Here is a 13963-nt window from a genome sequence, read left to right as displayed (position 1 = left end):
TGGATTAATGAAGAAGAACAAGAACAAGAAGAAGAAGAAGAAGAGAGTAGTACCTCCATGTTCTCCATCTTCAAATAAAACCAACAAGCAGTTTTTCTGCTGAATCATTCATTCAAACAATCAGGGTGAGGCTTTTTATTAAATAACACCTCACACATTTGAAGACAGCAAAGCAGCGATGTTAAACTGGTCACTGAAGATGTTAAGGCTTTATGATGCACTGCAAAAACACAAAAAGTTACAAAGTAGTTTTGGTTTAGGTTCTAATGCAAATATCTTAGTAGACTTTAAATAAGACAGAATTAACTTACAAGTGACTTTTCAGCAAGAAATATGAGCTTGTTTTCAGTCCATTATAGCAGAATGGGAGGAAGAAGCTCAGGAGAGACAAAGGCAGAGAGAGAAACGAGACCAAAATACTGGGTAAGATTTTGTGTTTTTGCAGTGCATAGTGTGGAGTTAGAGATGCTAGCATGAGTCAGATGGTATTCTCTAAGAAACCAACATTTCAACATCCTGTCTGCTCCAGTTCAGAGTTGAATTAACACACAAGGTCCTGGTTTAGACCATGTTTGAAAACGGTGCCGGAGTAAAGCAAACACCAACTGAAGCGTTTTACTCCTCAGTGGGTTAAATGTTTCTGACCAAGCAGTTGATTCAAAAAAATCAAGAAAAAAGTTTGGCTTCTTAATTTTAACAAACGTTTCAGTTCAGTTGGTCGTTTGTCTTTTTTAGCCAAAGTTATTATGAGCTGTTGTAGAAAGTCCAAAGATCACTTGATGGCTTAGTCAAAGTCCAGATCCAAATCTGGTTCAAAATGTGACTGACTTTTACATATTTTGACATTCAGCTGATGTCAGGGTAAAAATGTGGTTTTACAAAACATCCAGCCTCTTTGAACCATTTTGTCAAAAAAAAACAAAAACAAAAAAAAAAAGGCTACATTAACTTTAAAGGGGATCTATTGTGCAAAATTTGCATTTTGCACATTTATTTACTTCCATTTGGGTCACAACTGCCTCTAAAAGCAGCCCACCTGCACAAAAAACACCCAGTCATTTTTTGGCAACAGGTTTATGTTTTTGGTGTCTGGAACCCAACTCCAACCCCGGCAAAGCCCAGTCTGTTACCTAGCAACCCCGGCAAAGCCCAGTCTGTTACCTAGCAACCCAAATGGAACGCCAGCATGTTTGGTCAGGTGATTTTACCCCTGAATGCACTGTACAATGGCTGCTGGAAAACACAAGTGTTTTGTTTTGAATGTATTTAAGACTTTGATAGATCCCAGTATGTCAAGTTGCAGATGTGTAATTGTTTAACTTGAGTTATTTATAATATAAGTTTATGTTTATTGTGATTATGTGTTTAGCTGAGTATGTTTTTTTTTATTTTGTTTGTTTTTTCCATCTCTCTGTATGCTGTTTTTGTTTTTGTTGACTTACCATCCAGAAACCATTTGCTGCATTCTTGTTGGTTGTGCAGCAGACTCTACTAATGCTTTTCAAAGATGTACTGTGGTATGATAGTGCATCTCTTTGTTGCCATTTTCATGTGCAAGTGTAAACATTGAGTTGGGGGGTGTGTCCAGCAGCAGCTTACTTGGATTTACATGACAAAGCCTCTAAACCAGAACTGATCAGACTAAAATCTTATTGTCTAAGAATTATTTTGTGCAAAAAAAAAAAAAAATGTAATGAACATGTTTTACATAGACCATAGACCTATCCTAACCTGTTCAAGGAAGCACAATAGATCACCTTTAAAGTTATTTTAAAGTAACAAAGAAGCCATTTTTGTTTGACTAGCCAGTCTGCAACCAAAGAAAGTGAACAGTTATTTTGCCTCTTTTCTTGCTCCTCAAACCCGTTCTCTCTCTCTCTCTCTCTCTCTCTCTTTCTCTCTCTCTCTCTCTCTCTCTGTCTTTGTCTCTCCTGAGCTTCTTCCTCCCATGCTGCTGCTTCTCGCCAAGCTTTGGCCTGACTGTGTGTCTAAGAGAGGCTGCGGCTGGGGGAGAGGTTGGATTCCTGATCCCTGTCGAGTCTTGTCGGAGGATTCCAGCTGCTGTCAGCCCGGGGATACAGGGAGGAAAACCGAGGCGGATAACGGTCTGTGAAAGGTAACAGACACAGACTGTGTAGGAAAATAATGGAAGCAGGCAAAAGTAATGTCTTTTAATCAGGTTTATGCACTGTTTTTATGAATTTAGCGTTTTCTTGACGTGTCTATAAGGTTTTCTTGGGGTTTTATTTTCAAATTTACATGGACTTCTCTTTCTGAAACTGCAAAACAGACAATAGAAAAATGTGTGAAAGCCCCTAACACTGGGGGGTCCAAACTTTTTGTCACATGGGCCAAAAATCTTCAGCTCAAAAGAACTTTAGAGTAAAAAAATATCATTTTTAAAACTGGAATAACCCAAAATGTTGAGATTTTTTTTTATATAGACCCGAAACCTCCAAAGGTTTTTGCATGTTTTCAATGTTATATTAAGGACTCGATCGAAGAAAACTGAACAAATATTTAAGCCTATTCTCAACAAGAAAAACAGGATTTAATGTCAGTCTTCACTTGAAAACTCTTCCTGTTTTTAGCCAAGTTTTAATAAAGTAATTAAAAGCAGATTTGGGTGCACTAAGGTGTACCTTATAGTATAAGTTGATGAGTTACCACAACAACAGAAGGAAACCAGAAAGCTTGGAGAAGATGATCACTTTGTGTTGCATTTAATATTTTTAAATTACATTTTAGCTTAAAATCTAAGTATTTCTCCTGATTTATTTAATTTATTCCTGAATTGTGACCAGGGAAGATGCAAAAATCAGTCCAGAGGCCGCAAATGGCCCCTGGGCCACTTTGAACATCCTTGCCCTAAAATAAATCAATCACTCATTAAACAAATTACAAAAATCCAACATTTAATGCATTTTTGTGTGTTCAGTGACAGAAAAACAAATTTCACCTTGAGGAACATAAAAAAACAACAACAAAAAAACAAAAACAAACTGCGACCTGCCCACTGTTATACTGGGTGTGGCCCATTCGTGAGGAAATTGTTGCACTGATTGGGCGTTTGGACACTTTTCAAATGACGCATCCTATTGTCCTAAATGCCGGATAAACTCCTGGATTTAACAGATTATGATTCAGTCTATGTTGCATGTAATCTTTCTGCAGGTGTTTTTTTTTTGTTATTGCACGTTGACATTTTTAGCAGTTGATGATGTAACAAACTCAAGTCACTGACTGTTGATGTTTAAGTTATTAGGTTTTCCTGTCACAGCTTTCTGACAAGTCATGATCACATCTGCTGCAGCAGAATGTTATGTTTTCTTGTCTTTGCCATGTATGAACAGAAGCTAAGCCCAACAGACCACGTCCTAGTATGCAGGAAATCGTGAATTAGATTGATTACTGATTAAAAGTTCCCAGAAACTCTTCTCAGTTTAATATATTCAAGTATAAATCAAAAATAATGCTTGAGCTGTATTTGTTGTCTGTGATTTTATTTTTTTCATTGCATATATGGTTCTTATCAATGACTTTTTAAACATATAAGCCATTTTTAGAGTGAGATTATGCTGAATAATAACAAAATATTACAAAAAGACTTAAAAACAAGACCAACAAAACATCATTCGCCATAAAAAAGAAAAACTCAGAAGAATATTGCTTTTAGAAAACGCAAACAGACCTTCCTCACCGCTTGGTGTCGCTGTTTTCGCTTTGTTCGCCACAGCGCCGTGGATCACGTGACTGACGTCAATAAGGAAGTGCTTCGGTACGTTTGAAAACAAAGGCGCTAGCCAGCAGTTCAGTAAGAAAATAACACGGTGAGCAACATTAACGGACACAAAACTATCTTGTTAGAACTCTTTCTGATAAAACGTATGTTTTTACTAGTATTTACTTCAACAACCTGTTATTTCTTTGTGAAAACATTCAGATAAACACTCTAAAATGTTAGCGTAGCTTATTTAAATCATGTTTCCCTGCTCTTTTCTCGCGTTATTCAGTGAGTTTACCGCTACTATCCGTGTCCTATTGGGTTTCTACAGGGATGCCCGCTTCCGAGCCGGTTCGGTTCGGACGGAAACGCGCCCTGCCGTCCTGTCCGAACCCGTTGTTCCTCCAGTGGCTCACCGATCTCCGGGACGAGGCGAAGGAGAAAGGCCTGAAGATCCAGTACACCTACCAAAAGGTACCGGGCTCATTATGGACAAGTTCATCCTGTTGGACGTGATTAAGATCCATTTCTCTGGTCTTGTGTCCGTTATTCGCTAGATTTAAGTTAATATGTTCTTAAAGGCAAGATTTTCAGATACGGTTAATCGCTGGGGGTTTTCTATTACAAACCAAATGTTTGCTTTAAAGGAAAGCAGGCATTCAAAAATTGAAAGAGTGAGTGAAAATATTAGATATAACAACCATTGTTCCTGTGGAGAAATGCAGCTGTACCAGCAACAAAAGTACAGGAAAGCTGAAGCATGTAGCTTCATACAAATATAAAAGTAGTATAACATAAAAAAATATAGTTGAGTTATTTAAAAACATGATATTCAGAGTTAAAGAAATATGTAACTGAGTAGGTCAATTTAAAAAAATTAACAAAATGTGCCTGTGTAATTGTGATTGATCAGTGCTACAAGAAAAGATAGAGAAAAATTTATGATGTAATTTCATTGTCAACCAAAATGAAAACTTCAGATTTAGTTAAAAGAATAACAAGAAACACAAAGTCTTTTGTAAAACGGTAAGAGAAGTTTGCACAGAAATATTTGATTCAAATAACTTTTGTTTGTTGTATTCTTTCAGGCGATCAACTCTTTAAATAAATATCCACTTCCACTAAAAAACGCTAAAGAGGCAAAAATCCTTCAAAACTTTGGAGACGGAATCTGCAAAATACTGGATGACAAACTGCAGCGACATTACAGACAAAACGGTAAGAAACAGATGGCGAGGGCTGGGTCTGTGGAGGGACGGACTGACGGATGGAGGGAAGGATAGGCGGAGGGATGAATGGTTGGATTCACAGGCCGACGAAAGGAAGACCGAAAACTGTATGGACTGATAGGAGGATGGTGTATTAGGGCTAAAAAGGAAAAGTAAAGCTACCAAAAAACTCAGATATTTTTAGATTAATGTCAGAAATTTTCTAGAAAAAAAACATGAAAATTTTGGAGTTTGAAAAGTCAAAAATTTGCAAGAAAAGTTAAGAAATCTCAGAATTCAGAAAGTCGAACATTTGCCAGAAAAAAAATCAATTAATCTAAGAATTTTTCTTAAAAAAACCTGACATTTCTGAGTTTGAAAATTCAAAAATTTGCTAGAAAAAAATAAATTTTCAATATATTTGAAAAATTCTAGAAAAAAAAATTTAATTTCTGAGTTTCAAAAGTTTATTTTTGAAACAAACTTTCAAACAAAAGCAAATTTTTTTACTTGAAATTTTTGTTAAAATTTCCAGTTTTTTTTTTATGTATTTTTGATTAATCTAAAACTTTCTGAGTTTTTTTGTGAAAATGTACTTCTCTGTTCTTTCCAGCTACGAAGGCCCTAATGCACTGTCATATGATTGACAGATGAATAGAATAAATGAATGGATTTGGTAGATAGTTGGCAAAGACAGATTTGTGGATTGAAAAGAAAACATAATGTTAAATCATAGCCAGGCTTGCAGGTTTAACTGAGTTCACTGTAGTTAAAAATAGTAGCAAATTTAAGAATATTTACGCTCCATCCTATGTTTCTTCAAATGTTAAACATTATCACAGCACAGAGAAAAAATATTTTAAAAATTATTAGTGTTTAAAACAGGGATATTCTAACAACATTTTCTAAATATATATAATTTAATAGGAACTGAATAAAAATGTACAAAATGCTATTCTGGTTGAAATGTTTCATTTAAACTTTTGCTTCTATCATCTTACTGACTTCTGTACTTTCAGGTCCCAACGCTTCAATACACAGCTTGCCCAAAGGTGCGCCCCCTCCTGGCCGAACATACAACAACAACAACAGCAGCAGCAACAGTCTGGCTCCTTCCAGAAAGGTGATTAAAACGTCCTTCTTATATTTTGGTTTATTTATATTTTTTACATAAATCAGCAAAAAAAAATATTTTCACAGAATGATAAAATATGACAGATCATGTTGAACACACAGATAAGAAAACATAATTTACACTGTTTGAAATATATGGAAGAGGATAAGGGCCACTGAAAAAAATACCTTTTTCTCAAAATTGTGACTTTATTCTCAGAATTCTGATGTTAATCTGAGAAGTCTGACTTGCTTTTTTTTTGTTTGTTTGTTTGTTTTCCTCGTGGCCCTAATCGTCTCCCACAGGAAATAAAAGAGGTAAATACTAACTATTGAGGTGCATGTCCTCTGCCGTCCACCAGAGGGCGCTGTGTGACCATTTTCTCTCCTGCACACAAATAAATAAATTGAAGCTTAGAAACATTTTTAATCAGTTTTCTGTTGATGCACTGACATTAAAAGGCGTTTTAGTTATATAAATCAATATTTTAAATATACTTAAAATATTTTAAATACTAAGTTAAATATTTTTTTTATTTAAATCAAGAAAAATAAAATTTCAATTATGTAATTTAAATATTCAGTTTAAGTATTTAATGTCAAATTAAATATTTAAATATTAAACATTTAATATTAAATTAGTTAATTTAATCAACAATTAAATTAACATATTTCAGTTAATTAATTAAATGTATTATTTTATTAAAATATTTAATGTAATTATATTTAATTTAAATAAATATTAAATTATTTAAATTATAAAAACACTTATAATGATAATTTAAATGCTATAATTTCATATAAAGCCATCATGTAATTTATCTGTTAAAGAGGAATGATGCAGGTGATGCAGGGAAGGACAGAGGAGGAGATGGAGGAACGAAGAAGAAGAAGAAGAGGGAGTACATTCCGCAGCAGCGATCTGGAGGATATGCTGTGTTGCTCACTCTTTACAGACAGCAGCAGGTACCATTCTGCTGTTAGATCAATTTAAAATACTTTGAGCCTGGACCAGGATCTAATGTTTTTACTCTTTTATCCACCTGTAGATCCCGGGCAGTAAAGGCTACATGTTTAAGATGGAGCTGCAGTCGGAAGCTCAGCCTCTCTGTGACAAATCGTTTTCTGTGGTGAGTGTTTTCATGAGATCTGCTGTGTTTAGTCTGGCTGTCTCCTCTAAAACTTTTCCTCTTTGTGTTTGCCTGCAGCCCGATCTTGGCAGCAAGTACACCGCCTGGTCCTCGGTCAGCACTCTGATCCAGAAAAACCTGCTCATAAAGACTCACAATCCTGCCAGGTTACTAATCTGCGTCCTAAATGTTCAGTTCGTAGTAAAATTATTCTAAACCATTTGGTTTGTACACATTTTGTCACATTAAAACAACAAAGTTCTGCACATTTCATTGAGATTTTGAGTAAAAGCTGAAAAGTGTGGCCTGTTTTTATATGGTAATTTTTGCTCATTCCACTTTGCAGAATATCTGAAGCTATTAAAGGACTTTGACTAGGAGGAAAAAAATGCAAAAATAAATATTTTTTTTTTACTGTTTTTCAATCATTTTTTAAAATTACAATATAAGTTAAAGTAATTCATTTAAAATCTTTTCCTGATGCTCATTTTCTGATTGGCTGCCAGTCAAATTCATCAAGCTGATTTGCTCCTCAAACTGGAAATGGAAAAAGACCAAAGGAACCGTCCAGCAGCAAAAAAACCCATAAAAACTGAAAATAAAATAAAATCTGATGTGATCCATATAAAATATTACATTTTCTTAAAATTAAATGGATGAAATGTGATGAAAAAAATTATATGGTGATAAATTTAAACTAAAATCCCAATTTATTCTCAATAAATGTAATAATTATTGAATAATGGATAAAAACCCTCTAAAACTTGATTTTTCTTTACATATCTGGTAGGATTATCTGTTGATTGGAAGCTAATAGAGTCTGGAAACCGCTGATCTAGACAAACAAACTAGAGCTGGATTCAACATGGCAGCCTCTAGATTTCAGCGTCTCTCTCTGTTTTAGGTATTCTCTGACAGATGAGGGTCTCGCTTTGGCCGAGCGACTTGAATCGGTGGAGAAGGAGAGGAGGAACGTCCCGGTGGAGGGCAGGAGGGGAGCAGCAGGACCAGAGGAGGAAGAGGAGGAGGAGGAAGACGCCGTGGTTGATCTGACTGCAAGTGACGAAGAGTCCTCCTCTTCGTCACTTGCAGTCAGATCAGATCAGAGTCTGTCAGAACGAGCCAGCGGTGAAACTCTGTCCAGCGGCGATGCCGGCGGGTTGCCTTTACCAGGGAAAACACAGGCTACCATGACGACGAGCAGGAAGCCGAACAGAGACTGTCTCCTACCTGGAACCTACGATGTCATCCTGTGTGTTGACTTCATCGAGACGACAGGGTGAGAAACATTGTTCTGAACGTTTGTGCAGCTGAAAGAGAAAAGAAAAGTGATTTTTTTTTATTTATTTTTTTTATGGTTTTTCCCGGCCTGGTTTGTGCAGTGGCAGCCATTACAGGAAGCAGGAGCTCGTCAAAGAGCTTCAGAGGAACGGAGTCGGCTTCGACGTCAGGAAGCTGAACGTCGGAGACTTCCTGTGGGTGGCGCGGGAAAAGGTCGCACCTGTTCCAGGTAACGCATGAAACACCAGAGCAAAATTTTACCCAGAATGCACTTTAAAATTCTCTTTACAATATAGAAAAAGTACAAACTGTAGAGCAAAATTTGCAGCTTTCTTTAGCATTGATGCTAATTTTTAGCATCAGAACGCTGGGCTCCAATCGATGGGCACAGTTTGGCAGGCCCCGGTTAAATTTCTTCATGAATTTTCTAGTTCTCTCTATGCTTCAGTATTCTCTCTCTAGTGTTAGTTTGTCTTCGTTTTTACTTCCAGGTCAGCTGCGAGCGCCTGCAGGCAGAGAGCTGGTCCTGGATTACATCATAGAGAGGAAGAGGATGGACGACCTGTGTGGGAGCATCATCGACGGACGCTTCAGGGAACAGAAGGTGAGCGCAGAAATGTTTCCTTCTCTGTTTTTATGTACATTTTAACCCACAAAGAGTCTTTTGTTTTAAATTTTATTTTTTTATTTTCACTGAAACTGAGTTTTTCTGAAAACCAGTAGCACTAAAATACGTTTCTCCAAAGTAAAATGTTGTTTCTTTTTTCTTTTCTGTCAAACTAAAGTTTTACTCTGTTCTTTAGTGTTTTATGAAAACGTTTTAAACTGAGTTTGAGCTGTAAAAATGTGGAACAAACAACTTTAACAGTATTTCAGTTAGAGACACACCAATCCGATATTGATATCTGTATCGGTCGATATTGGAAAAAAAATATTTAGATTGAGTATTTGTGGCGATGTGATCCATAAGGGCGGATCTATTCAGTCTAATTCTATGCTTTAATATTTATTCTTAATTCCACTTTCTGAACCATTTAAAAGAAAGTTTGTTGCAATTTATGTTTAAATGCATCTTATTGTTTTTGTCAGTTTATTATTTATTTATATTGGCTGTTTTACTCCTAATTATTTGCTGACTGAACAAATTAAAGTTGTTTTTACATGTTTGACTAAACTATTGGTGTATTTAAATGAGCTGCACTTGTGTAGAGTTATCAAATAAATCTGTATATTTATGTCTGGATTTAGAAAATAAACATTTTAAGTGAATTTGGCTGTTTTTTATGCATCAGCCGATCCTAAAACCTAAATGTGGATCCATCAACATTTGCCAAAGAAGTTCAGATATGTTGGGATATTTTTTTCACACCGCTTGTTTTTGCTCACAGCGTCTGGAAATCATTTAATAAATAAGCTCCAAGTTAAAGTGAACATGCAATCGAGAACAAATGAGTGTAAACTATTTTTAAAAGTGTAATTCTCCTGTCAGTTTCGGCTGAAGCGATGTGGTCTCCGTCGGCCCATCTACCTGGTGGAGGGCAGCAGCTCGTCCGCCGCTCACCTGAGTTTACCTGAAGCGACTCTGCAGCAGGCCATCGTCAACACGCAGGTGAGAAGAAAGACACTGAAAGTCCCACAGCATCATAGATTATGGAAATGGTTTTCCCTGAATATTCATTTTGTTTCAGGTCAAACTTATTTAAAGCGTTTGTTCAAATCTAGTGACTTTTTCTATTGTTTTTTTTAGACCTTTATGGTTTTTATAAGCAGCAGTGGTACGAAAATTCAGCTGCAGTAGCCACCATTCAGCCCAAAGGGGGCAGCACTGAGGCTGTTTTAGGCCAAATATTTACATCAAAGTTACATGAAAATGTCAGAATTTGCACAGAAACATAATGATAGAACCGTTAAGAATCAATTTATACAATTTATCTGCAGAAAACGGTTAATCTGGGGTTATTCTTTAAGCTTTCTGCTGTCATGTTTACATTTTTCTGTGTTAGGTTGTTGACGGCTTCTTTGTAAAACGAGTCCAGGACGTTCGGGAGTCGGCCGCCTACCTCACAGTCATGACCCGCTACCTGAGCAAACTCTACCAGGTGGGAAACAAACTGATGAAACCTGCTCTCTTCTTCACTTTCAATTAAACAAGAACCTTTCTGTCTGCTTCACTTCTTTTTGTTTTTAACAAACAAAAACAAACAATAGAAATGCACAAATGCCAACAATCTGACAATGAAGGGCAATGCTAATTTAAAAAGTGGAAATTTAAGATTTGAAACACTGTTGACGAGATATCCGTTTAGATAACTGATGGATTAATCGATAACTAAAATAATCATTAGTTGCAGCTCTAGATTTCTGCCTTTGTCTGTAGAAATCCAACATTTTAACTACAGATATCTGCGTGTGAAAGAACCAAAAAGTTCAAAGTCTTACTGACGTTTTTAACTGAAGAAAAATAATGAAACCCTGAATTTATGAGCTGCATTAAACTGTCATCTTTTTTTGAATTAATTACATTTTTAATCCCCAGAAGGGAAACTGGCATTTCAGAACAATATAAGACATGGATAACTGTAAAAAAAAAAAAAAAAAAGTTTGGTTTTATTAAGGGCTGCACAGTGGCGCAGTTGGTAGAGCTGTCGCCTTGCAGCAAGAAGGTTCTGGGTTCGATTCCCGGCCCCAGTCTTTCTGCATGGAGTTTGCATGTTCTCCCTGTGCATGCGTGGGTTTTCTCCGGGTTCTCCGGTTTCCTCCCACAGTCCAAAAACATGACTGTCAGGTTAATTGGCCTTTCCAAATTGCCCCTAGGTGTGAGCATGGTTGTTTGTCCTGTGTGTCTCTGTGTTGCCCTGCGACAGACTGGCGACCTGTCCAGGGTGTACCCCGCCTCTCGCCCGGAACGTGAGCTGGAGATGGGCACCAGCACCCCTCCCGACCCCACTGAGGGACAAGGGTGAAGGACAATGGATGGATGGATGGATGGTTTTATTAATTAATTTTTTTAAATCCCAGAACCGAACGCTGGTCTGTCGCTCCAGGGAGCTGGAGGGAGACGTACCGAGCGATGAAGAGGAGAGAGGGAACCCCTCCTGCTCCCTCATTTCTTTTGCAGAGTTCAACCACGGCGCCGTCAAAAACAAGGTGAAACCCTCACATTGTTCACATTGTTGACGGTTCGAAGAGGAATTCGTCTTGTTGTTTGCAAACTCACACATCCTCTTCCTCTGCAGTGTCAGACGGTGAGGGAAGTGTTTGCCAGGCAGCTGATGCAGATCAGCGGCTTGTCTGGAGACAAAGCAGCCGCCATATTGGAGCAGTACGGCACTCCACACAGGTAGGCCAAAACTTTTAAATAACATCTTAAAGAGACAGTAGAGTGTTGGTGTCTAAACATTTTACACCATATGAGATTAAATGAGTGAAAAGTGGACCAAAGCGTTAGTAGAGATTGTGTAGAGAAAAATCTGCGAATCAAAAGGGAAGAGAAACCATAGAAGAAGAAAAACGTTCAACTTACGATAACAGAAACGACTGGATGGTGGCAGTCATGACCAGTCAGAAGGCAGATTATTTATTCTTTAGACGAGGTTTCAACTGCCTCACTAATCTGTATTTTATGCTATTTTGTCCTTATTTTACTGCAGTTCATCTTTTATGTTTCCCTCCTCAGTCTTCTGGCAGCTTATGAAAAGTGTGGAAGTGAATCTGAGAAAGAGAAACTCCTCTCCTGCATTCGATACGGGAAGCTAAAAAGGTTTGTACTGATTCTTTTATGAAGCCTGCTTTCTTGTTGTGAGATTAAGAGGTGGTTAAAAATGATCCAGACAGAATGCGTAGCGGCTAATTTAGAAACATTAAGCATGTTTAATCATTTACTTTCTCTATTTTTCAGAAATCTGGGTCCAGCTCTGAGCAGGACGGTTTATCAGCTGTACTGTACTCCAGGAGCGCTCACATGATCGCTATAGATCCCAACGATCTGTTGTCTGCATCATGTTCTGACTCACGTCTTTACATAAAGTTAATTAAAGGACAAGTATTTACATCTGTGTTCATTTTAAAAATGCTGCTTTGTTTTAGAAGGTCTTAAAACATTCATTTTGTAAACTTGTATGAAAAATTTTAGAAATGTTTCCCTGTATTGCACCAATAAAATTGATTTTGAAGTATTCTGGTGTTTAAATTGTCACTTTTTTTGCCTCTACATTGAGATATACAAAAGAAGTTCTCACAATCTGTAAATTAATTAGATCATCCCTGAGTCTGTTATGGGGTAGAAATGGAGTAAAAAAAATCTAAATATCCCCATGTTCAACTTTTTCTTGGCCCAATTCCGATCTCCTAAAAAATCCGATCTGTGCCACTTCCATATCCTATCCTGTAGTTTTCAAAGCATCTGCTGTCTGAACCGTCATTTTATCCAATGTTTACATTATTGACGTCAGACACATGTTTCGGTTTTGCGCCAGAAGAAGCCAGACGCGGGAAATCCAGATGTAAACGATGCCTAAAAATAAAGAAATTGTGAATGAAGTCACTGACAAACTCGTCCTGGTTCCAAGACAATCTGATGAAGAGGATGGTCAGTATTGTCCGTATTTGACCGGTTATTTTTTTAAACGACAGAAAAATTTAAAGCCCGTCGGTCATTTGACAGGTTATAATTAACGCCCTCATGCGAGGACGTGATAGGCTTTACGCAAAGAGTTCATCTCAGAAGCAACTAAACTCAATCAATAAAAACGATCCTTTCTGAATATCATCTCATGGTCTCTGAACTAAATGCGTCTTTCTGACCGGGAGCTGACGGGGTGTTGAAGAGTTATGGACCGGACGCTTTGGAGCGTCTGGTTAGGAAGCGCATTACAAACTTTTGGTTGAAATGGCGCGTCAAATTCAGTCTCTATTACATACAGAACAGAGAAAACTAAAGAGAATGCAATGTTGAACCCATTTATAGTCTAAACAGAGGAGCCGGCAGTTTATCTTGAGGAAATAAATAAAGGTGCACAAGGTAATTAGATCGTAACATGCGCAGTTCGCTGCGGCTGCACAACCAATGCGGACGCGTTTCCGCCGCTGCAAAGAAATAAACTTAACTCGTCCTGCGGTTTTAACAAATGGAGCTGAAGACGTTACCCCCCCCCGCACCCAGGAGAGCGGCGCTCAGAAGCGTGGCAGACACATCTGTCTGTTTCGGGGAAGTGAAACCACGCAAAATAAAAAAAAATAAATAAATAAACAAATAAAAAAATCCTCGCACGTCTGGACCGCAGAGGGTTAAAAAAAAAGTTCAATAGATCAGTTTGGTTCAGGGAGATCCAACTGCCCGATGAACCAGCGCAGATTTCTCTGCAGATGCGACCAGGAGGAATTTGTGAAGCTGTGCGTTCAGACCCCAGCAGGTGAAGTGATGTAATTTAAGTGGAGTCGTTTAATTTAATTTATTATAAGTTATTGGGGCCTCAGTCAGTGGTTTTTGTCACTACGGAGAAAAAGTT

The 13963-nt window shown here is 37.5% G+C and overlaps 1 protein-coding gene across 4 annotated transcripts; it reads left to right on the top strand.

Annotated features, from left to right (window-relative positions):
* Nucleotides 1-3723: 3723 nt before the first annotated feature.
* On the top strand, nt 3724-12495 carry mus81 (MUS81 structure-specific endonuclease subunit). 4 transcript variants are annotated; one of them, XM_016664515.1, is made up of 18 exons: nt 3724-3830; nt 4056-4198; nt 4813-4942; nt 5952-6055; nt 6352-6363; nt 6877-7011; nt 7095-7175; nt 7254-7342; nt 8080-8245; nt 8276-8454; nt 8558-8685; nt 8948-9060; nt 9946-10065; nt 10460-10555; nt 11475-11603; nt 11693-11796; nt 12133-12216; nt 12355-12495. In XM_016664515.1, the coding sequence occupies exons 2-18, from the start codon at nt 4058-4060 to the stop codon at nt 12419-12421; spliced, it is 1878 nt and encodes a 625-aa protein (XP_016520001.1). In that variant the 5' UTR covers nt 3724-3830; nt 4056-4057; the 3' UTR covers nt 12422-12495. The 4 variants fall into 4 exon arrangements, with proteins under 4 accessions (XP_016520001.1, XP_007578870.1, XP_007578873.1 ...); XM_007578808.2 differs by having other exon boundaries at nt 8080-8454; XM_007578810.2 differs by having other exon boundaries at nt 3787-3885; nt 8080-8454.
* Nucleotides 12496-13963: the final 1468 nt, after the last annotated feature.

Source organism: Poecilia formosa, unplaced genomic scaffold (genome assembly GCF_000485575.1).
Source record: "Poecilia formosa unplaced genomic scaffold, Poecilia_formosa-5.1.2 Scaffold492, whole genome shotgun sequence".
NCBI classification, from domain to species: domain Eukaryota; kingdom Metazoa; phylum Chordata; class Actinopteri; order Cyprinodontiformes; family Poeciliidae; genus Poecilia; species Poecilia formosa.
This window is presented reverse-complemented; position numbering and strand designations above follow the sequence as displayed.